Consider the following 25437-nt stretch of genomic DNA (forward strand, 5'->3'; position numbering starts at 1 on the left):
GTATACTGCCTACCATTAACGGAGCCCCTCAGTTGCCTTTCTATTCATGCAGACACACTGCAGGGCACAGGTGGGACTGAGGCAGGAGCACACGAATGGAGCAGAGCCTGTCTGCACCAATGAGGACTTTTGGCACAGTGTCGAGGGAAGCTGCACCTTTTATCTTTTACAAAAACGTTTTGCTAAAGACATTGCTAGGGAGTTTTTTTCATTCAAATTTATACTTTGCCATGACAGATTTGGCTAATTGTATTAGTTGATAAAAAAAGAGTAAAGGTCGTCTACTAGTGACATGGTTCTTTTTGTTATTTTCAATTTTTTTTTCTTGATTTTCCCGTCTATCCCTCAGTCAGCCGGTCGAGCCAGCCAGCCCAGCTGAACTGCGGGACCCCTCCGCGGCCGGCCATTAGCTGGTCAGTCTTGCGCTGGTCGGACCCAGGAGGGTTTCGCCAGACAGGGGGTAGATTTAGCCTTCCAGCCATGCCGTTCGGGCCGCCGTTCCACCGAGGTCGTCAGCCTGGCTGACCTTATGTAAACAAACATTTGCAATGCAATAGGTCTCGCAGTTATACGAGTTTGAGCTATTGGCACTGTAAATGACAGTGCCTTTTATTTATGTTTTAAAAAAACCAAACTTAAATAAAAAGCATTGTCATTTACAATGCCAATAGCTCAAACTCGTATAAATGCGAGACCTATTGCATTGCAAATGCTTGTTTATGTATGGCTTCACTCCGCCATGTCAGTTCAATTAACCAAACATTCAAATAATCTTTTAGGTAACATAATCATAAGAAAACCACACAAAAAAATTGAACTAATGGGAGGGGTAAGGAAGGAAAGCAGGATCACCACAGAATTGGGTAACAGGCGAGGACTGTATCACAAACCAGTGCAGTAAAAGTTGATCATATAATTGTGCATTTACATAATGTGAATACCTGTTTTCAGTGAACAACATGCACTTAGGGCATATGGGGCACTATATAATGTTCAGCTCACAGGTGAAGCCAGAGTACCATACATATCAAGAATAACACTAAGTAGTGAGTGTCAAGTGGGTCATCCAGAGCTAACCTCCCTTGTAGCGAGCACACCATTACATTACATTCCGTAGAGATGGGAAACTTACGGAGGCCTAACATATCCTATCTTATTAAAGAAACCGCCTCAGCCTTAACCCAGTTTAGCATAGATTGAAACCAAGCTTTCAGTGGTGGGGCTTCCTCTGATTTCCACCGGTGTGTGACGAGTCGCTATGCTACGACCAGGTCTAGATCTAAAAAAACTAGAAGAGGCTTTATGTTGTTTACTTCTTGGGAAAATCCCTGTTATACATGCCTCCCATGTCCGCTGTAGTTCCCTATGCGTGCTAGCAGCTAATGCGCGGATCACCCCATCCCAATACGGTTGCAGTGCGGGACAAGACCAAAGCATGTGTAAGAAGTCCGCATCCACTAGTGCACAACGAGGGCAGCATGCATCTAATCTATTGAAATATTTATTGATCTTTTCAGGTGATAAGTATGCCCTATGAACTATGTAAAATTGGATTAGTCTAAAGCGGGCGTGTCTAGGGATCAGTTTGGGGGCTTTCTAAAACCGTGGATCATTCTTTATCTGAGTGTGGTCTTGACCGATCTGCTTCCCATTTAGTGCGTAGCGGTGTCAAGTCCACCATGGTGTGTTTCCGGATCGATTCCGCGAACCACTTAACTAAATGTTGCCCGTGCCCATTACGTGCACATATTGTATTAAAAGATGTGTAGGGGGTTCCTGCGAAATGTCACCCCATCAGCGTCGTAGCATCGCTGTCCAAGCAGCATGGTTCAGGAACTGGCCCGGGGGGACTTCTTCTTCTTCCGTTAAAAAGAGGAACGCTTGTAGCACGCCATCTCCGTATAAATCACCCAATGTGGTTATATCAGCCTCCAGCCAGTCGGGAAGGTCCAATGTCCGGACTCGCCCCCTCGCCATACCCAGTAAGGGCAGAACGGGTGCATATGATGTAACGTGCCTGGTGAGTTGTAGCGCCCTGCGAAAACATTTCTGCGCAATCCGGACCAATAAGGGTAGCGTCTCAGAGGATCTGTTTGCGGGATGAAATAGGAAAAGGATCCTATCCCGGGAGTACGGTGGTTCTCGTTCAGCTGAGTCTGTCATGTGCAGTTCCTCCACCCACTTCGCCACCCACAGTATCTGGGATGCCAAATAATAGTGCTCAAGGTTGGGTAAAGTCAACCCACCCTGTGACCGTGGCAGATACAGCTTTGCCAATGCCACCCTACACCGTGTGTTGTTCCAGATGAAAGCCCTAATTACCCATTCAAGGGAACGAAAGAAGGAAGCAGGCAGATAAAGCGGTAGATTGGCAAAATAATAAATAAGACGTGGCAGCATCACCATCTTTATAAACTCCACCCTTCCTATAACAGAGAGGTTAAGAGTCTTCCAAACTTCAATTTGGGATTTGACTGCCCTGGTAAGGATGCCGTCTAAAAGATCACAATCATCGTGATAGATGCGTATGCCCAAATATCGGAATGCTGCAAGCTGCCGTTGGACCACCGTCCCATCCACCTCCAAATGAGGATCTTCCATTCCAGGGGTGAAGGGAAAAAGGCAAGATTTGCCCCAGTGTACACCCAGCCCAGATAGTACAGCAAATGACTGCAAGATGTCAGGAATCACCTGTGGAACCGCCCGGACTTCCCGGACATAGAGCAGGTTATCGTCTGCATAGAGTGAGACTGCGTGCAGGCCGTCCCCAAGGTCCCCCAATCCGGTGCCGTGTTTCGTAGTGCCATCGCCAGGGGCTCAATTACCAAGGCAAAGATTAACAGGGAGAGAAGGCACCCCTGTCGAGTACCCCTTTCGATCAATATGGGTTCGGAGAACAGAGTTCCCAGACGCATCCGAACAGTGGGAGCACCATATAGCAACCTAATCAGGCTAAGTAAGTATGGCCGAATCCAAAGCGATGAAGTACGGCAAACATATATGGCCACTCGACTGTATCAAACGCCTTTTCCAGGTCTAATACGACACACCCCGCTGCAGGTCTTTCTACTGCAATACATCGCATCACCCGAAACAGCTGACGGATCTTCAGTGATGTGTTCCGGGCAGGTACAAACACATTTTGGTCTTGATGAACCAATTGTGGGATAACGGCGCCAGTCTGCCAGCTAATATACCCGCCAAGATTTTATAATCTCCGTTCAGTAGCGCCAGGGGGCGGTATACTCCGACAGAGGTGGGATCTCTGCCCGGTTTGGGAAGTGCAATCAATGTAGCCTCCGTCATTGAGGCAGGGAGGGAGAGGCCCTCCAGTGCTTCCGTGTATACTCTGAGTAATTGCGGACCCAGGGGGTCAGCTTATGATTTGTAGAACTCATGAGGGAACCCATCAGGTCCCGGCACTTTTCCAGATGGTAGGGCTCTCATCGTACCCCTAACCTCTTCCGGTGTAATCGGGGCATCTATCTCCGTCCGCTGTTCCGGTGTCAAGGTTGGAAATGAGAGGCCATCTAGGAACTCCTGCAGCACTATTTCAGGAACCCTCCGGGCAGACCTTTACAACTGCGCAAAGTGGGAAGACAGCTCGGTGTGTATTTCATGCTGCGTAAATTTGAGCGTTCCATTCCGAGAACGGAGAGTCGTAATGGGCCCAGTCGACAGTTCTTGCCTGATCAACCAGGCCAACAACGGACCCGACCGGTCCGCTTTGGCATGTACGGAAGCAGAGTGTGTTGCAAAGTTGAGGCAACACTGACGGTCTGAGAGCTCAGCATGTTTCTTACACGCTTATAACAAGGAAGATATTTCTGCACTATGTGCTATCGCTCGAGACTCCAATGCTAGTAGTTGCTTCTCTGCCTCAATCAGGTCCAACTCTACCTGCTTCTGCAATCCACATCCCAGTCCCAGGCATTTCCCTCTGACAATGACCTTCATGGCTGCCCATTTTTTTGAAGAAGATGAAGCAGTTCCAGAGTCGAGCTCAAAGTACTCCCCTATAGCCTCTCCAACTGCCTCCCGAAAGAACGAATCTTCCAGCAGCGCAGGCTGTAGTCTCCAGGTAGGGACCCCAGGAACTCCACCCTCCCAGCCCAGTGTGACGCAGTTTGGGTTGTGATCCGAGTGTGTACCGTACTTCCAGCCCCCCCCCCCCCCCCCCCACCCCCCTCCCTCATATTCCGTACCAGCAATGTAAGGGAGCAAGGAAGGAGATCTAAAAAAACTTTTTTAAGCGGACATGTAGATTATGTGGTACTGAGAAGGAGTATATCCTCACCTCGGGATTGTGGTGTCGCCATACGTCAATCAAACCCCAAGCATTTAGCACTGCAGAGTTTGTTGTGGCAGCCATGCCCCAAAATGGGGGAAAGGGATCTATCCACCCCTGTGTCTAGAATACTGTTCAAATCCCCGCCCAACAACCAGGGGACCTCACACCATTTCTGCATTACAAGGGATAGCTGACTGAAGAACTGGCCCTGATCTACATTCGGGGCACATATGCTTCCCAGCAAAATGTGTCAGCAGTCCAATTGACCTCTTATGAGCACATATCTACCCTCCTTGTCAGTAAGGACCTCTTCCATCGCCAACGACGTCCCTGGGCATACCCAAATAGGAACCCCCCCAAGCAAATAGAGTGTAATCCATGGCATAAATCCTGCCCCTCCATCTGCGCTGGAGCCTGGTAATTTCTACTGCGTTCAAGTGCGTCTCCTGCAGGAGAGCTTTACGCACGTTTTGGCGCTTAAGGTATGAATAAACCGCATACCTTCGGGATGGTGTGCGGAAACCCCTCATATTCCACGTAACTATCGTGTGACCCATCCTGAAACTAAGTTATTTGAACGAGAGCTATCTTCTCGACCCTCCCATACACCCCAAAGCGACAGTCGAGTATGCACTGCAGCATCTTTCATGCCCCCCTGGGAAGTTCCTGCAAGAAGGGGAAAAGCCAACATGGCAAAGAGAAAACATCACAAGGGCCACCCCCACAACCTTGAAGTGTCGCCCAAACTGGATAGATAACAGCGCATCTGCATGTCCTACTGGTTCCCAAGATGCAAAAGTGGCAGGGGGACGTGTAACCATGCAAGGAGTACCATTGTAAATTCCCTCAGTAACATTAAATTAAGCATCACCAAAGAGAAAATTTTGCGATAAAGAGGCCGTCCCCAGGGGCACAGAGGTCAACTTTGCACAACACCCCAAATCTCGACAAAAGAAACCCCAATATCCCTTACACATAACCGCTTAAAAAGTTCTCATCCACAGCAATTTAGGCACCACTACTCGTATTGGGTAGCTAGCCTAGACTCAGTCATACGATACCATCCGCCGTCTGAGAGGTGACAACTGGCATTCTCAGCGAGATCTTGTCTGATGATGTGTCTGCCACTGACGATCCACCGATCTCTGAGGAGCGAAGGGGAGCATCTGCTCTATCCACTAGTTCCACCGCATCTGCCATCTGTTCTGCGATGCGTACCAACGCCTGACGTTCTTTACAAATCTGGTCCAGATCTGGTGCTGCCGCCGAGCCAAGAAAGCGCATCCTGGGTCGTCGTCGCCGCCGAGGGCTAACTCTGCCTGTCCTATCCACCCACACAGCTGTAGTGCCTGCAGACCGTGGACCCGAGTATTGACCCGAGGTTTCGAGCCAATCCCATGCATCTTGGGGCGTATCAAAGAACCTCGATTTTCCTTCAAAGACCACACGAAGCCGAGCCGGAAACAGCAATGAGTAAGAGATATTTAACTGCCGGAGCTGCTGTTTAACATGCAGGAAGGACCCACTTTGGCGCTGAACTCTCATTGTGTAGTCGGGGAAAAACAGCACTTTAGTATTTTCAAATTTGACCTGGGTCTTGTGGGCAAATTGAGCATATGTTACCCTTTCTGTCTAAAGAAACTTTGACATTAATTTTCCCACTAAGTATGCATAGAATATAAACTATCCTTTCCAGGATAACCCAGGAGAATACCTGTGATGTCTAATGGTAGCGTCAGCACTATCACAGCCTTCATGATAGCAGTTAGATCTGCCCAATATGGCTTGACCCGTGAGCATGTCCACCAGAAATGTATTAACGTTCCCCTCATCCAGCAATCCTGCCACCACAAGTCCAACCTCATATCTTTATAAGGTTTGCCAGAAAAAAAAAATCCTTAGCAATGAGTACCAACATGGTGTAAACTACAAACAAAGACAAAAACACAGAAAAAAGAAAACAAACAAACTAAACCAGGCGGGGGGAGGGCATGGGGCTGCCCACAACCCTCCCGAATAATCTGGGGAGAATGATACTGAACTTCAGCTTAAGGAACCCTGGCTGAAAAGGTAGAACCCACAAAGAGGTCAGGTCAGACAATACCCCTAGCACATTAAGAAACACTCAAAAGATATTTGCTGCTTGTCTACGCTATCAGACCAGACCCTTATATAGACACTTAGTCACCCAATGCCCATCCACAGCACCCTCCCCCCCCCCTCTTCCCCACAGCTACATGTTGATCACCCATAGTTGCACCCAGGCAAAAGCTGCGATGGGGCCTCCGCTACCCGCAGGATGTAGGAGGGGTGAGGTGAGGCGTGATCAGGGGCTTTTTGGGAGTCCCAGGCCTGAGTCACTAGACCACGGCAGGCAGTGGCAGTTGCTCACCGGTCCCCTGACCCCCAAGTAGGACAGTTTGGCTATTGGCTGGGCACCATTGTTTTCCATCCCTGTGGCATGGGGTTCGGAGATTCCAGGCCCCCTGGCCCCCCAGGGGTGGTGTTGATTCTCTTCTGGGCCTTTTGGCTCCCCTTTCCTTGATGCTAGATTTATCCTGTGAAAAGGAGAGAAGGGCTAGTAGTGTCATGTAAGTGGCTGACCATATGTCAGTGCAGTTTGCGATTCTCTGCCCCTATGCTTGACTCCGACTTTAACTTTGGCCTTGGCAGCTGTTTTAGTTGTGACCTGTCACATTAATAGCTTCAATTTTGGCACTTCTGACTCTTTTCGGGTCTTCAGATTGGGCCTTTGGATTGGTTGGACTTGCCTGGCTGTCAGCCATGGCGCCTTCGCCCTCCAGCACACTAGAGTCTTGGGGCCTCACACACTGACTGTGAGTCGCACCCTGAGGTCCGACGATGTGGAGGGGTAATCCTATGTTTTCAGGAAACTTGGGAATGTACAGATTTTACATATGGTGGTCATTTAATAATTTTCTGTAAAGCAAGGGCTTCCAATAAGGGCCATGCTAGTGTGTGGGGGAATAAGAATACTGCGAACTGGAATCAAGAAGTTTTTATTCATCCATTGAATTGATGCCTCTGTTTGAAATTGGTCCTCCAAGATGAGAGATGTTGTCCGTCCTTCTCCCTGTAAATCATTTGATTATCTGCTGAGTTTATTTCTTACCTTTGTTTATGATACTGGTATGGTGAAAGATTTTCCCCTGGTAATAATCATGGGTGATTAAAACTCAAAGGTCTCCAACTCGGCTTCTTCGACTTTCGGCAATATGAAAAAAGAAGAGGCGTGGTCTATTCCGAAGATATTCTTACCGAAAAAGATTAGAACAGATAGGCCCGGTTTCCTCTTATTGTATAATCTTAGGAAGTATGACTTGGTGCTTCTGAATGGACAAAACCCAGATGGTGAGCTGGCCTCTTATACTTTTCATTATCATGTCAGTTGGAAGCACAGTAAATTTGTAGCAAGCCCCAAACATCTGATAGGACACTATCGCATAATCATGGAGCTGGAATAACATATGTGGTTCATAACATTGGATATGTTCATTTTTATTACAAAATTTTGTATATGATGTACATTTTTCTAAAAATGTGTTTTTCATCAGATTAATGTATGAATTCATTTGCTGATTTTGTCATGTTGCAAGCTGTTGCTAATAATTTTTTTCACAGTCTAACTCCATTTTTGTCTTTAAGTGTATGTTATTGTGAATTGTATATACGTGTAAGTTCATTTATTTAGAAATCTGTTTATTGAGATTTTTTGAAAGGTGTACATCACATCATGAAACATAATAATGTGCAGCGACCTTTAAATCATAGCTAAGTATTCATACTGGCATACAAATAACTGTAGGAATGGGTGCACCTCTCGATTCCCCACCGCGACAGTGGCATCAACCATTGAACCGCTGTGTGTCCTGAGGCCTTACCCCATAGGGAGTGACCCTAAGGCGAAAGTTTTACTATTGCACCCATTCTCCCCTAGTGTCTCTCCATAAAGAAATAGCAAACTTATATATCAATAACAGGAACTAAACAGTTGGGTAACCATCGCCCCTGCAAAACAAAAACAATGATAACAGCAGCAGTGTCCGGCCATTGTCCAAGTATCGTCCACCCAATACCCCGTGGGTCGACCCCCCAGCCCGCACCCCCCCCCACTCGGGTCGCTGTACAGACTGCGTTGCGTTTGCCCTTATGCCTCGTCACTCTGACTAAGTCTACGCTGCCGTATGCCATGGCACTCTGCCGGACAGCCCAACTCCCCACCACCCGGAGCGGCTCCCTCAGTGCGCCCCTGACAGTCCTCTGCGGCATCCTCCCCTAACCGTAGCATAATCTGCAATAACGCCTCCCACTGGGCCGCAATGGGCGTCATCCTGAGGCCCAGCGTTTCCTCCCTCCGGAGGGCCACGGCCTCCGCCCTAGCCCAGACCAGGAAGGAGCCGCGCCATGCCCTCATGTGTGGTGGGGCAGCTGTCTTCCAACGTTTGGTAAGAAGCCGCTTCACCACCACAATCCCCAGGTCTATGAATCTAGAGGTGACCTTTGTGGAGGGTGTTCTGTGGAAAAGGTGTAATAGGTAGGCAGACCACTCAAATGGAATATCACGACCTGTGCACTCGCAGAGCGCCTCCTGTACTGCCTGCCAGTATGTGCTCAGCACAGGGCAGCTCCACAGCATATGGATCAGGCCAACATCCAGTTCCGCACAACGGGGGCAGCATGCATCCGCACGGTGAAAGTATCTATTAATAGAGGCGGGCGTGAGATATGCTCTGTGTAAGATGAAGAATTGTATTTGGCGGAAGCGCATGTTCCTGGGAACTCTCTTCGGGCCCTGCAGTACCCCATCCCACTCCTTGTCAGTCACAGGTCGAGCCCGATCTGCCTCCCACTTACCATGCAGCGGCGCCAAACTCAGCGCCGTGTGCGTTCGCAGAGACGCCGCGAACCATTTAACCAGGTGCCTCCCCGCCCCATAACATGAAGGTATTGTACCATTAGATGTTGTTCTGGCTCCTCCCTTAGGTCTCCCCAGCAGCCCGCGAGCGTCGCCACCAGAGCCCGGTGGCGGTGAAAGTGGCCCGGAGCTAACCCCGTCTCCTCCGCCAGGGCGATAAATGAAAGAAGAGCCCCATCTCGGTAGAGGTCCCCTAAGGTGTGTACGTCTGCCAAGCTCCAGTCTTCTAGTTCCGAAGCACTAAGCACCCCCTGCCCACTAGGGGAGCCCTTGAGCGGTATAGACGGGGCATAGGGGGTCAGAGACCGGGTAAGACAATAGCATTTGTAGGCCACTGCTAGTAGCAGAGGCTCAGGCTTCGCCACCCCCGCAGCCGGATGAAAGAGCCCAAGGATGTCAACCAATGAAAAGGGGGGGGGCCGCCGCAGTCGCGGTATCCTCGCGGCCTCTATCTGCCAGCCAACGGGCTATCCACTGAAGCTGCGCAGCCAGATAGTAGTGTTCAAAACACGGCATTGCAAGTCTCCCCCTGGCCAGTGGGAAGGTACAGTTTGGGCAACGCGACCCTGTGACGCATGGCACCCCACAAGAGGTCCCGGAGGGATCGCGGCAATCCTATGAAGAAAGACGCCGGGACATAAACGGGCAGATTGGCGAAATAATACAGAAGACGGGGCAAAACCACCATTTTAACTAATGCTATTCGGCCGGTGACCGAGAGAGGAAGTGTACTCCAGAACTTCATCTGAGCCCGGACTGCAGATACGGCTCTACCCAAGTTGCCCTCCACAAGATCCGCCGGTTGGCGGTATATTTGGATACCCAGATAGCGAAAGGTGTCCCGCCGCCATTGCACCTGCACTCCCCCAAGGTGATAACTCGGATCTTGAGTGTCGGCCCTAAACGCGTATAGGCAGGACTTAGCATCATTTTCCCGGAGATCTGAGAGGGCCTCGAATTCGAGCAGGATACGCTCCAGGTCAACAGGAATGTGAGACACATCCCTGACAAACACCAACAGGTCGTCCGCATAGAGTGACACTTGGTGTGTCGCATCGCCTAGGGGAATGCCGTCAGTCAGTTCTCTGCGAAGTGTGGCCGCCAGCGGCTCCATCGCGAGCGTAAACAGGAGGGGCGAGAGCCGACACCCCTCTCTGGTGCCGCGGCCAATAGGGATGGCATCAGATATGTACGGCCCAGTTCTCACTCTCACCGTAGGGTCCTTGTACAGAAGGGCTGCCAGCTGGAGGAAGCCGAGGCCCAACCCGAAGTGCGACAGTGCCGCCACCAAATATCCCCACTCCAGGTAGTCAAAGGCCTTCTCAAGGTCTAAAACTAGGTAGCCCGCCCTGGGCCACCGCTGGACACTGTCTGTCGCCACTCGAAAAAACCGCCGCAAGTTAAGAGAGGTACTGCGCTTAGGTACAAAGCCATTTTGGTCTACATGCACCAGCGCCGGTACCACTGGTGCCAGGCACTCTGCCAACACCTTCGCCAGAATTTTATAATCCGCATTGAGCAGGGCGAGGGGGCGGTAAGACCCCAGCTGGGTGGGATCCCGCCCAGGCTTGAGCAGAGAAACCAGATAGGCCTCTCGCATTGAACCGGGTAAGGTACGCTCCTCAAGGGCGGCCAGATAAAGAGTGTGCAATTTGGGTATCAGTGTTTCCCGATAGGTTTTATAATATTCCGCCGGGAGCCCATCGGGGCCCGGCGCCTTCCCAGTGGCCAGAGAGGTAACCGCATCCCTGATCTCGTCCGCAGTGAGGGGACTCTGGAGTGACTCCTGGTGTTCATCTGGGACCGTGGGCAGGCAAGCAGCCTCCAAGAACTGGTCTAAGTCATGTGCTTGCCGACATCCCGTCGAACGATACAGAGACGCGTAATGCGCCGTCATTACCTGGTGGATCTCCCACTGCGTGTACACCAACGACCCGCCAGGCCCACGTATAGCGCCGATCGGAGTGTGAACAGTCTCCTGCCGGAGCAGCCAGGCCAGTAGCCTCCCTGCCCTATCTGACGTGGCATGAACTTGAGCCGAATGGGCCGCATAATTGTGACAGCGCAGGTGCTCCAGCAGTTCGGCATGGCGCGCCCGAAGTCTCAGCAGCTGGTCCGAATCACGACCGCTGCCCTCCCCGAGTCGTTCGCACGGGAGTAGGCGAGATTCCAAGGCAGCAAGTGACAATGCGAGTTGCTTGCGAATATTCCATGTCACGACTAAGCAATGCCCACTGATGCTGGACTTGTGGGCATCCCACTCTATCAGTTCGCTGCTCGTGGTGTCCTCGTTCAGGTCAAAGAACTGCTCTATCGCGGTGCCTAAGGAGGCTTGAAATTCCATATCCTCCAGAGCTACCGACTGGAGGCGCCACATGGGGATTGGGGGATGGCCAAGGCTCCACCGGAGGCAAAACCTGAGTGGGTTGTGATCGGAGTGTGTCCGACTTAGATATTCAGCCTGATCGAACAGGGGAAGTAAAGGATAGGAGCTCACCACCCTGTCAAGACGCACATGGAGGTCGTGTACTGCCGAATAGTACGAGTAGACGCGGTCGTCGAGGTGTAGATTGCGCCACACATCGAGCAAAGCCCAGCGCGACATCCAGTCCATCAGAGCCTGTGCGTTCGAGCCCACTTGTGTACGACGGAGGGGCGGAAAGGACCGATCAAGGTGCACGTCGAGGACCTAGTTGAAGTCCCCACCCAGTAGCCAAGGGAGACCCGCATACGGCGCTAACACCGTGGACAGACGGGCAAGGAATGATGGCTGCTGAACATTCGGGGCGTACAATGAGCCTAGCAGTATGTGCTGCCCATTAAGTCGCCCATGCACTAATGTGTATCTCCCGGCCGGGTCGACCAGTACCTCCATACATGTGAACGGGGTGCCCGCCCTCACCCAGACCAATGTGCCCCTGGCTTGCGCTGAATATGTGGTTCCGAATAACTGACCCCTCCAGCGGGTGCGCAACCGGACTATTTCTGTCTGCGTCATGTGAGTCTCCTGGAGGAGGGCTATGGCCGCCCGTGTCTCTGCAGATAAGCGAAAGTGTAATATCTACGCGCTGGCGTGTGCATGCCCCGAATATTCCATGTGATTATATTGGTGGTGGCCATTTGGAACAATTATAGTCTGCATAGGTGGCGGGGCCGGGGTTCACCCAGCCAACATGGGGTACAGGAGCTCTATATGTCAAGCCGGGGCGCCGCATTAATAAACAGAACAAAGAAACATTTACGCGGTGCCAAACACGCGAACTGAACAACAAAACCAGCATAACTATCAGGGCAAACCCCCGTGCGGGCATTCGTCCAAACTGTAAGCTAACGCTTATAGAGTAAAACTAAGCCTGGTAGTGGCTAACGGGTGCTTATTGTGGCTTTAGCTGCCGCAAGCTGCTCCTCTACCACGGTGCCCTTGCGCGCGCTGTGGATGTCTCCTGTGGCATGGGCTCGGACAGGTATGGGCGGGTGACCTAACCACTGCTATCTACATCTCCAGTCGCAGATTCCGCCTGGCATGCCATCCCCCCTCCCAGGGGGAACCGGGCCTCCCATCCCCCCGCACTCACACAACTGCCAGCTAGACACATCACCGCCATCACACAGCACTTCCCCACTTTGTGCATCAGAGCCTTTTAGCAGTCGGCCACCGAAACTCATCGTCTGTCTCTTGGTGACGTGTATGTCAGTGGGTGCTGTCCCCACATCGCTCCCGGCTCACATGATCTGCTCGGAAGTCTGGGGGGGTCACCAGTGGCATTAGTTGGTCCTCGGAGAGCGTGGTGGATGGAGAGGACGATCCGCTGGTCTCAGGATCACTATGCCTGTGAGTGTCTGCTTCTCCCTGACCACTTGGAGATCCGAGGGTTGCCACCGCCACCAGCGCTCCCTGGCGCTCCAGGCATATCCGCTACGGGCTAGGAGCCACCCCCGGACCCATTCCCGCATCTCTTCGGGACCCTCTCCGTCTCCTCCGGCGGGGCCTCTTCCCCCGATGATTGCCAGGTTCCGAATTCGGTGGCCTCTGCCCACCACTCCGCCCGTCTCCTCCAGCCAGTCCCAGACTTCTGACGGGGCATCGAAGAAGCGGGTCCCCTCCTTTGTGACCACTCTGAGGCGTGACGGAAATAACAGGGAGTATGGGATCTCCAGGTCACGGAGTTGGCGCTTCACCGCCAGATAGTTGCTCCGCCGCTTTTGCATCACCGCCGTGTAGTCCGGGAAGAACATCACCTGCCCACTTCCCACTGTGATTGCGCCCAACTTCCTGGTGTCACGGAGCACTACATCTCTTTCCCGGTAATTGAGAAGTTTGAACAAGAAGGGACGGGGCCGAGCCCCCGGTCTGGGCCGTTGTGCTGGGACCCTGTGGGCCCGCTCCACCACAAACTGCGGAGAGAGTACCCCCGGACCGAGCAGATCTCGAAGCCATCCCTCGACGTATTGCTCTGGCAGTCGTCCCTCCTCGCCCTCCGGCAGTCCTACCACCCTGATATTACCGTGCCGGGAGCGCCCTTCGGCATCTTCGGCTCGATCCTCCAAGGTGTGGACGCGATCTATTAAGTCCTGTAGGGTTACAGTGTGGTTGTTCACCACTGGTTGGACATCCTGAAGGGCCTGGTGCTGTACAGCCACCGTGTCCGCTAACTTGCAGTGGTCCGCATGAAGGAGAGTGAAGCCCACCGTGACCTTGTCGATTCGGGATTCTAGGGAGGCCTTCGTCTGCTCCAGCGTAGAGCCGATCCGCTCCACCGCGGCAAGTACCGTGTCCAATTTCGCCACCAGCGGCGTCGCCTGGGGCTCCACGCCCTCACCGCGACTCTCCGCCATGGGGCCCGAGCCCGCCGACAGTGTCCGGCCTTCCTTTGGCGCGTTCCGTAGCCGGCCCATGGCCAGTTGCTGAGCCGTAGGCATCTGCTGGGAACTGCAACACCAGGCAGGTGGTCCGGGCCCAGACCCTCAGCCTACCACCACAGTAGAGAGCCGACGCCGTAGGCCTCCTGAACCGCCGCAGGAGCGGGGAACAGAGAGGGAAAGCCAAAGTCCTCTCCGCAGAGTCCGCCGCCACACACCGGGAGACGCCTGTCCCCCACTACTCACTGATGCCACGGGACCACAGCAGCTGCCACTCCTCCGCTGTGTCTGAATCCCTGTTCGGTCACCCCTCCTCCACCTGAACATCGGTGTCCCCTGGCAGTTAGGGTTGGCAGGTATCCGTCGCCTCACCCCTTGTCGGCTGCTCCTGTGCAATCGCCCGCTGTTGGGCACCACTTCAGCGCTGCAGCCGCGGTACCGGCATCGACACACCCCAAACGGCTTCCCGGCACCAGCTATGTCAAGACACCGCGTGTAGCGCCCGTCCTCTCCAGCACCTACCGGTCCATCCGTGCCGCTCCTATTCTCTCGGTGCCTTACTGCATGTACGGTTCTTGGCGCCAGCACCTTCGGTGTGCGACTGGAGTCCAGACGCTCCCCTCGCGTCAATGCCAGGCGGTCTCCCCCTCCTCCACCTCTGCTCCTTGCGCTGACCGGCACCAGGACGGCTACCGATCACCCATCAAGCTCCAGGACTCTAGGCCCCCACACAGGCTCAGCAGGTCACTGCGCACTCCGCCCCAGCGAGGGCCACCCCAGTGTCCGGCGTCCAGTCCACCACTCCACAGTTGTACGTAGGGAGGTCCGCTTTAACCATCCGACCGCCTCACTGCATCTGACTGTTCTGCGGAGCCCCCCGGGGAGAATCGCCTCCCAGCGCTCTGCCCGTCCACTCACTGGGTCACTTCAGGCACTTGGACAGGGTCGCTGCAGCACCTCGAGAGTCCGCAGAGGGGTCCACACCGCAAGGCCGCCCGCCCCGCGGCGCCACCAGCAGGCCACGGCCACCTCCGCCGCTATCAGCACTAACCCCCGACGTCAGGGCAGCCCCGGCTATTCTCCTCACGACTGGTCCCACTCCCGCTGTCGTCGCTGGTCCGGGGCACCACATGCAGAGGTTCCGGCGGCGCCCCGCCTCCTCCTTCGCCGGCGCTTCAGCCCGTGCGGCCTGGGGCCCTCGTGGCGAGCCGTGGGCTAAATTTGTTGATGCGGCCGGCCGCGGCACATGCCCACCGCACCGCGTCTGCTGGTCGCGACTCTCATGCGGCAAGACCGGAGCTCCCGACATCCGCGCCAGTCAGCTCGTGCTCCATGGTGGCTAGGGGGACACAGGCCTCACCCCCGCCAGCGCCCAGAATCCGGAAGAAGCCCAGCCAGGAGAAAGTGCCAGGATAACGGCACCGGGCAGCTGGAGCTTCACTCACTCGCGGACATCATGCAAGCGCGCCCAGCCACGCCCCATATGTCGTATATACGTGTAAGTTCATGTTTGAATTTGATGTCTATGTTTCTTTTTCAGTTCAAAAAATAGTTTTGATTAACTTTTAAAGAAACAGGAATGGTCTAATAAGACAGATAAAAGAGTTGACTGTTCGTTACTCCATGAGTAGTAGGAGTGTACGGTAGTACGGAGCCGGGTTCATTGTTTTGTGTTCTGAATCATCTCCACCACTGGCAGTACATCACGTCAGACAGGTGGGTGTTGCAAATAGTCTGAAGGGGTTACTCCCTTCCCTTCGAGACTACCCCTCCATCCATGCCTCCAGTATACGATCGGCTGGCAGAGAAGTCCAGACTCTCTTGGCCAAGGGAGCTGTAGAGAGGGTTCCCGTACCAGAAGTAGGCTGTGGTTGTTATTCCTGCTATTTTCTGGTCTCTAAGGACGGAGGCCTTTGCCTTATCTTAAACCTCAGAGCCCTAAACTACTTACTCAAAAAGGAGACGTTCAAGATGGTCACCCTAGCTCAGGTCCTGTCTGCCTTGGACCCAGGAGACTGGATGGTAGCGTTGGACTTGCAGGACTCCTGTTTTCATATCCCGTCCTGCCTGCCCATCTTCGCTACCTGTGGTTTACGGTGGGCCACGAGTGTAGAAAAGTGGCTCTGCATATGCTCTTCCAAAGTAAGGTATAGTGTGCACAGAGTCCAGTGGAACCCCAAAAGTAGGGAGAGGTAAAAATAGATCATACCTTACTCTCTATTTGTGGTAGTGTGGGCGTACAGTAAGGCTTTATCAGAGGGTAGTGTTAAGCATTTATTGTACACACTCATGCAAGAAGTGAAGCCACACACTCAAAGACTGAACGACAGACCAATTTGTTTGTATACAAATATTATTTAGTTATTATATTTCTAAAACCAAGCCAGGCCTGGTGCAGGTAAGTGAAATAATACTTTTTCAGGTATAATGCAGTTCAATACATTTGGAATGCAGATTCAAATGCAGTTGGTTGATTTACAAGTAAGTCAACAGTTCAAATTTACTTTTCAGTTACTTTAAGTATTATTGTGCATGTTACTTCTTGGATCATTTTTAAGTTACTTTTGCTAATCAGTGTGATACGCCTAGATATCACACTGAGACATTTCCTAGACAAAAGGTAATTGATTCCATTTTTACACATATGCAGTTTCTTAGGGTTTTCCTACAAGCCAACTACACACTTAGAAGAATTTTCAAAGAAAAACAGTCAGTGCAATTCTATGGGAGGAAATGAAGTTATCGATTTACAGATAAGTACTTGGTTGTGGGAGTTGGGTTTCTGGGGTTAGAACCAGGGTTCCCCCAGGGTCGAGGATGCACTCTCAAAACACCCTCAGTACCAATAGGGTGGCCGGGTGCAGAGTGCTGAGGCCCAATGTTATCCAAAGGGGGATTGGGGGCCTCCGGTTGGTGGCTGCTCATGAGCAGCCACATGGTTGTGGAGCAAAACTCCTGGTGTTAGGCTCGGGCAAAGGGGGATCCGCTTTAGCACACAAAGTGCACGCACAGCAGCCGGGTGCAGGGTGCTGTTTTGGCGTTGGGTGCCCTGTTGATTTTAATGGGGTTTCTCTGGTTGCAACAAACATCAGGCTCGGGGATGAAGATCTTCTGGAGGCGACCACCGGTTGGAGAGGTAAGTTGGGATGCCGGGACACTGTCGGTTGGGCTACCCAAGGCTGTGGGACATCGGGTGCAGGGGTGTCTTTAGGCGTTGGGTTTTTCTTACCAGCTCCGGTCACGGTCAGTGGTTCCTCCAGAAAGGGGCTGCAGGCATCGGTTGGAGACTTGAGGCAGGTCAGGGATCACCAGATCCGAGGTCAGCATCGCCGGGAAGACCTCCTTGTCGTGTTGGGCCACTCGAACTCGGGCCGTTGGCGTCGGGTGCAGAGTGGTGCAGACTCACAGATTTTGCCAGAGTCTGTGGGTGAGCAAATCCGGTGCTCACGGGAGACAAAGTCTGGTTTGGGAAGGCAAGGCAGGTCCTCCGGGTACTTGGGGGCTGCTGGTTGCAGGACACACTGGGATTTCGCTGGAGCAGGTCGAGGTTGGAACAGGCCGGTTGGGCTGGGGCCAAGGCAGTTGGTGTCCTCCTCCTCTTCTTTTTTCAGTAAGGATTCTTTGGTCCTTCTTCTTCTCTATTCTTGTCTGTGGAGGCAAGGTTCGGGGTTGCCCATAAATACAAAATTATGGGGTATTAAAGGTAGATACGTGTCGGGGCTAGTGGGTCCCTTCCTTGGGGTTGGTACACCCCCTAGTATGCCACCCTCCAGTGGGAGGGGGCATAAGTCTCACTCTGGTTGGCTGGGTCCCCCCATCTGCAAGATGGCGGGGACAGACAGTTGTACCTCCCCTCCCCTCCCTCACATAAGTGGTGGGGTTGGCAAAGGTTGGCACACCTCTCCTCCTAACCTGGTTTTCCCGCTGATTCTCTTACCCAAAGTGGGGATCAGAACCGGTGGGGGCCAGTTGCTGGGAGCAGCAAATGGCTGGGGTAGCTCACAAAGGCAACAAAGCCTTTGAAGCTCCCCTTTCGTGGACCCTGCCCATCCTGGGGGAGGAGGCTTGGCACCTTGTCCCAGAATGTGCTTTGTTTCAGGACCCCGAGAATGGCAGGCTCTCAACCCAGGGGTCCAGAAACATGTCTCAGCCAGGACACTAGGGTTAGGTCCTTTTTCAGGGGGCTTCTCTAGGATGCCCTCTGAGTGCATTGTTCATTAAATCCCACACTGGCATCAGTGTGGCTTTAATGTGCTGAGAAGTTTTGTACCAAACTTCCCAGTTTTCTGTAAAGCCACTACGGTGCTGTGAGTTTGTAATGACAAACGCCCAGTACCATATACTCTTCATGGCATTACTGCACTTACAGTGTCTAAGAATTGACTTAGTAAATATCAATGTGGAATGGATCACTTGTACCTGCAACCAGGGTTCGTGAGTTCTAACCGTCATTACTTAAAAAACCCTCATTCACGTGAACAGGTCATTAGGAGGTATATCTTGATTCTCCGCCTTGTTCAGATACCTGACAGCATCATCATTGGGTTTCTTTTTATGCTTCCTCCACCTGGAGGGAACCACTGGTTATTTCAGTAGTGATTAGTAATAAAAGGAAAAAGTGAGAGTGCTCAAGTGGTGAACTTAAAAAATCCTCATGCTACCTAAACTTCAACTTTATTCAGTTCGGAGCATGGGGAAAATAAAAACAGTGTTGTGCATAGTCGGACAGGTTATGAGTCCACTGCACTTAATAGTCCAGATAGATGGTCGACATGTTTCAGCCACTATGGGCACTCAGAAGGGTCGGGGGCTTTCTTCAGGACCTGGAAGAAGTGATGGTGGAGCTGGATATTCTCCCAGTCCCAGCTGTGTAAGTCAGAAATCGTATATCTGAGTAGTAGGTCAAAAGTACCTAGAGTGTAGAATAAATGAAACAAAGAGAGACAAAAAAATGATGATTCTAAATAAATGCTAAAATATGTTAAAAAGGTCTCATGATGATGTTGACAATTGTTAAACTTGAACATTTCATCAGAATAAGCAATTGAGAAAATGTCAATACTTTAAATCCCAAAACAGGGGAAGGGGATTCTGCATGGTTACAAGTATAGGTAGGTTACACTTAAGCGCAATAGAAATTCGGTGGTCGTATGCTAGAATGATTGGGCAAGGTATAGTAGACGCCTTTGTGAGATGCCTCAGTGTGTGGTCTGGATATTGTGTTTGAACTTAGCAGTTTGTGGCTATAGGGTGTGGCTCGTGCTTATCATGGTGGTTACATGCCCCAATGTGAAGAAGGCGCGTCCCGAATGATTTGAACTCAGCGTGTATTGCGTTATGATTATGCGTGCTTATCAGGGTGATTACATGTCCCAATACAAATGAGGCGCGTCCTGAATGATTTAGACACAGCTTATATCGCGTTTTGGTTATGCTCATGGTTTGCCTTTCTAATTAAGGAATGTACATGTGAGGCTTCGCTAGGGCGCTGATTGATGCACAACTGTCGGAAATATAAAGAAACATAAAGAAACAAGGAGAAGACACAGGCGGGTGACTCAGAATGTAAGCGTCACCTTGCCATAGCTAATGTTCAACATTGCGAAATTCCAAAGTTAAGCGCATACATTTAGTCTTAAATTTGGCTTTGGACATTGGTGGTGCAGAACACTGCTGGGAAGTTCAAGGAATACATAGTTGAGCATTAGTTTGGTGTAATACGTTGCGTGTTTTCAGGCAGTTATGGAGTCTTCCAGTTCTTCGTACCTGATGCGGCAGTCTTGCACAACTTGTGCTGACTCTGCCTTCAGGATCCCGGATGACTCGAGAGCTCCTTTGAGTGGCCATTAAATGTCTGTAGTGATAGTGGCTAAGGAAGACAGACTACGAAATGGTGCCTGGTGATATCAGGACCGCTAATTATTTAAAAAAATAATTTAAATTATCAGAAAGGAAGCAACGAATAAAACGAATGGAAAAAATAATAATGGAATAAGGGTGTTGTGTCAATATGTTCGCTTTAGCACCTGGAGAACAGTCAAAAAATCAGTTTATCCTGGATCACTGCCGGAAGTTTCAGGTTGCTCATAAGGTGGATGTGTCGAGATGGACATGTGTTATTTAACTAACATTTAGTAGTCAATTGTATATTCTCCTTTAAGTGTAGATCAGCCACTCTCAATGACCTGCTAATTACGGAGTGGTCATGTAATCAGAAAGGGAAATTATGTAATGCTGAGCCTGGGAATATTATCATTCAGTCCTGTGGAATTAGTCTTCAGACGATGTACCCATCTTTGTTCTTTTTCAAAGAGTATTCTTTCGGCATTTTGAGTTTTTCCCGTTAGTGTTTCAAGGACCACCCAATGTAGGTCATCAATGGTATGTTGTAGTTCAATGTAATGGCTACTCATTTTTGTTGTCCCTCTTTTGGACATTGCTCCAATGGCAGTATGTTTGTGTAAAGGTACAGGGTCTCTAAGGGTGGCACAATAAGTGCTGCAGTCCTTAGAGGCCTTCCTTGTTCACAGTGCCCTTAGTACCTATGGTACCTTTAACAAGGGACTTAAATGTGGCCAGAGTGTGCCAATTCGGTTTTGCATCAGTACAGTTTAGGGAAAGAACATAGGTCCTGGGTACCTGGTTGGCAGGAACCCAGGGCGCACTCAAAGTACATCAACATTAGGGAAAAAGTGGGGGGCAACCATACAAAAAGGGGCACTTTCCTATAACGAGCACTTTCAATTTGCAGTGCTCCTCTTCGGCCTCACCATCGCCCCTCGGGTGTTCACAAAGGTGATGGGGATGGTTGCAGCCCATCTGCGGAGATCGGGGGTTCCAGTCTTCCCCTGTCTAAATGACTGATTGTTGAAGGTGGGCTCACCCCAAACAGTCGTCTCCCACCTCCAGACTACGGCGAACCTTCTGCATTCGCTGAGGTTCACTATCAACGTGCCGAAGTCACACCTGAACCCCTCTCAGACACTCCCTTTCATTGGAGCTGTTCTAGACACGATGCAGTTTCGGGCTTATCCTCCTGAACCACAAGTCCAGGATATTCAGGCTATGATACCGATGTTTCAGCCTCTATCCTGGATTTCGGTGAGTATGACTTTGAGGCTGTTGGGCCTCATGGCCCAGGCATCCTGCTAGTAATCAATGCACAGTAGCATATGTGGGCTCTACAGTGGGACCTGAAGTTCCAATGGGCACAGCATTGAGGGAATCTCACCGACATGGCTCAGATTTGGGAGGGCACTGCGAAAGACCTGCAGTGGTGGCTAACAGACCGTGATTGGATCAAGGGCAGACCCCTCTCTCCGTTCCCCACCCAGATCTCACAGTAGTGATGGATGCGTCCCTTCTGGGATGGGACGGCCATCTGGGGGACATTGAGATCAGAGGACTCTGGTCTCTGGCAGAGGCTCAGCTCCATATAAACCTGTTTGAGCTTTGAGCGATCCGACTGGCACTAAAAGCCTTCTTGCCGTCAATTAAGGGGAGGCTAGTTCAGGTGTTCACCGACAACACGATTGCCATATAGTACTGCAACAAGCAAGGCGGAGTAGAGTCGTGGACTCTGTCAAAAGGTCCTTCGTCTCTGGACTGGGCTGGAACAACAGGGTATTTACCTGGTGGTTCAACACCCGGCCGGTTCTCTGAACGCTAGGGCGGACGAGCTCAGCCAAAGATGCCTTGCGGATCACGAGTGGCATCTCCATCCGGAGGTGGCGCAAGATCTCTTTCTGCGGTGGCGAGAGCCTTGGTTAGATCTGTCCGCCTCCAAAGAGAACGCACAATGTCAGCAGTTTTGCGCGTTTGGGTTTCCAAGGCGGCTCTCGACCGGTGGCGGTTTTCGCTGCGTGTGTGGCTCAACCTCCGATACGGCAAGTTTTAGACAAATATCTTTGTTAGATGCAAAGGGTAAACTTTTCTCTAGGAGTTTACTGTTTCACCTGCAACAATGTGTCCAAGAAAACAAATCCTGTCCAGACCAGACTGGCTTCAGGGGGAACAATAGCACTTTAAGTAACATTGCTGTCCTCCAAGCGATTATTGAAAAATATCCTCATTCCAGTGGCATGCCGTTGTATACGGCCTTCATTGATTTCGCCACAGCTTTCAGTAGAGTTGGACGCTGTGGAGAAAGTTACTCCTATTGGTGTCCCACCTTACCTTCTGAGGCTAATTACTGAACTTCACTCAGCCACCTGGTGTCAAATCCTGATGGGAGGGACTCGGGGCTTATCCAGAAAGGTTACGTCCCATAACGGCTTAAAACAGGGTTGCCTGTTGGCTCCTATGTTGTTCTTCCTCTATATTTATGATTTTGCAGGTCATTTATGTAAGGTGCGAGGAGATTCCCAAAAATTTGTGACATGTCTACTAGTTGCCTGTTATACGCTGATGATGTGGCAATACTGGTCCTAACTCCTATTGGTTTAGAGCGCCGCCTTATGGCTTTGATGAAGTATGCAGAAGACCATTTCTTGAAAATAAATACATCAAAAAGTTAAATTGTTAATTTTCGTAAGAAAGGAGGTGAGAACGGGGTGAAGTTTAATTGGCAATTAGGGGAAGACAAATTGGAAAAAGAAGAACTGTATCCTTACCTGGGTAAGATCTTCTCTAGTAGTGGGCAGGTAGACGAACATGTAAACCATTGCTCGAGGAGGGCCTTATCCCAGGCAAATGTCCTCAATGGACTGTATAAAAAGTGTGGAAAACGTCACTCCAGTCACGTTTTGTCAATCTGTAGGGTAAAAATTCCTCCTTCTATATGCTACACTTGTGAGGTGTTGGATATGAGATTTTGGCGATTCTTTGAGGTAATAGAATGTCACATTTTTCGTCAGATTTGTCATTTGAATTCTTTTGCTGCCCCTCATGCCCTACGTTTGGAGTTTGGACTTTTGTCAACTTTTACTTATGCAATGGCCCCTATTCTGAGATGGGGAACTCTTTGTGCAGCACTTAAGTGCGAAATGTTTGTTCCCCAAAAAGAGAAGAGGTCTGTTTTTAAGTCCTTTGTGATGGCTAAAGGAACTTTAAGGATTGACGTGAGTGTAGGCTCTTTAATGCCTAAATCCCTTGTAAAGAGTTATTTTATAAAGTATTTTTTTTATATAGGTCAGGACAGAGACATTGCTCTATATCAGTTAAATCAGCAAAATCAGGTAGTGCAGGAGACCAATCTCTGGACAAAAACGCAACCTTATCTAACTTGGAATCTCCCTCATGGGATCCGAAGATTGAACTATTTGTTGAGAATGGATTTGATCCCCCTACTTATTATCTCAGATATTTGGGATAAAGTCCCAAAAAAGGAGAGATTATGTGAGTTATGTCACCTGTATATCAATCGGGTAATATTTGCATGTCCTATGTTGCACTATGCAGGTCGTCTCTTTCTAAGGCCAGTGTTTCTTAAATATAATATTTAATCATTATCGGAGGCCCATAAGTGCTTAATGTTTCCACATAATGAAATAGTATATGCCAAGATCTTCCATTTTTTTGTTATGTTTTTTGCATTTGTACTAATGAAGCTATATTGTTGTGATGAATTTAGTATATTGTTTAATTTTATGGAGCTAGAATGCATAATTATGTATTTTATCCTTGCATTTTGTATATTTGATATTATATTATGTGGTCCTTCTTCGGAGTTCCATATCAAAAATACATTGATTCATTGGGAACATCATTTCCATTCTTGTTTGATATTGTAATCTTGTACAGTACAAAAAGTGCAATGAGTGGTGTTGAACAGTGGGGATATATTGCATTTGGAACCCAGGAAAGAACCATGTGCAGTATATTATAGGGTGGTAACCTACCTGTCCCCAAAAGTATCATGCCCACTCCATGAAATGTCTGGGTAGCATCTCACTCAGACCTCCACCTCCATTTGAGTATGTCATATTTATTTTTCAGGTGAATAACCTTTCAAATGGGGTGGTTATGGTTTGACAGGTTTAAAGTGCTTCTTAGAGGAAAGAATTCCCCATCATGGAGTTGAAATGGTATTTTCTTGGGGTGGCTTTTGGGACTCGGATAGTAATAACCTGTTTCTAATGTAATTTAATCATTTATTTTTATATAGTGTGAAATACTAAATTTTTGCTGTTTCAAGCACTCTAAGTAGCAGATGTCGTTATACCCCAATATATGGTGCCACAGTTAGCCACCATGGATGGATGGAAGACTGAGTCTCTTTGCCAGGATTCTAGAACAGTTTACCGGCTTAACACCAGACACTCACTAAACTTCAACTGTGAGACATTTTCCAGACCCAACAGATGGTCATTAGTTATTACCTGTATTTAATTTAACAGATGTTTTTGCATTGAGGTGTGCGACTGAACTGAATAACTCAAGTGACAAAATGTTACCTATCAGGATTACTGACCAAATGTCAGGCTGAGAAGTAGGTTGACGTGAGTATTACACACTGCATGACTACCTTGCGGTAGGTAGTCCCAATTCCATCTACCCTTTAGTAGATCTCAGCCCACTTGGGGCATGTACGCTAAGCACAGAACCCATGTAATATAGGCCATAGTTCCGAGTTAAAGTGATCTAAGATCATCTCTGTGTCAGAAATCTACCTTGCACTTTGTGTTTGTGAGCAGAGGGGGAGGGCATACATTTTCTGAATTATAGCCTCCTACAGTGGTAGAACAGGGCAGTCCAGTGTACACACGTTTGCTAGTGCAATATCCTGTTGTCTCACAGTCAGATGTCAAATCTGTACATTTCTGTCAACTATCTTCCCCTCTGCACACATTTGTTTTGCAGCTGTGCTGACACATTCCCATGACCTCCACCTTTCTGTTCTAACTTTAGTGGAATACCACATTACAATGCCTGTCTTTGTGTGAATAGTTACTGATTTGATCTTCTCTCCTTTTCCTGCTTCTTTCCTAGATTTTCCTCAGTCTGTCATTGGTTCTGTCCAGCTGAAGGCTTTGCCCTCTGTTGGTGCATCAGATGACACAGCACTCGCTTCCTCTGAATTCCATGCCAAGTTGGCCCTCCTCAAGTATACAGCTGCCAAGGTAACATATGACAATGAGCTCAAGTGTTGGACTCTCTCTGCTGAAGTATTTAGATATCAGGAAGGTACAGGTTTCTGGCTCTGTAACCATGAAGTATGTGATTCCTAGGATAAGGGTATGGCAGGGTTGTCTGTGGTGTTCTGTATTTGGCACTCGTACAGTAAGTTGATGGCAGAAGCTGTGTAACTAGCAGGATTCTAGTGATTAAGAGAGATGGGGTTGTTATGTGCTTGGCATTTATGTAATGAAAAGCAAGAGGGGGAAAAGTGTACGTGAGAGCAACAAGTGGG

General features: G+C 50.0%; 1 protein-coding gene across 4 annotated transcripts in view; it reads left to right on the forward strand.

Moving 5' to 3' along the window:
* The window catches only part of FBF1 (Fas binding factor 1), a 612463-nt gene that overhangs the window by 531138 nt on the left and 55888 nt on the right, over window positions 1-25437 (forward strand). For all 4 annotated transcript variants that reach the window (XM_085616959.1, XM_085616957.1, XM_085616961.1 and 1 more), the window contains one exon: window positions 25017-25147. In XM_085616959.1, the coding sequence (XP_085473085.1) occupies window positions 25017-25147 (131 nt within the window). The remainder of the gene's footprint in view (window positions 1-25016; window positions 25148-25437) is intronic.

The sequence above is a fragment of the Triturus cristatus genome, chromosome 7, assembly GCF_964204655.1.
Source record: "Triturus cristatus chromosome 7, aTriCri1.1, whole genome shotgun sequence".
Lineage (NCBI taxonomy): Eukaryota > Metazoa > Chordata > Amphibia > Caudata > Salamandridae > Triturus > Triturus cristatus.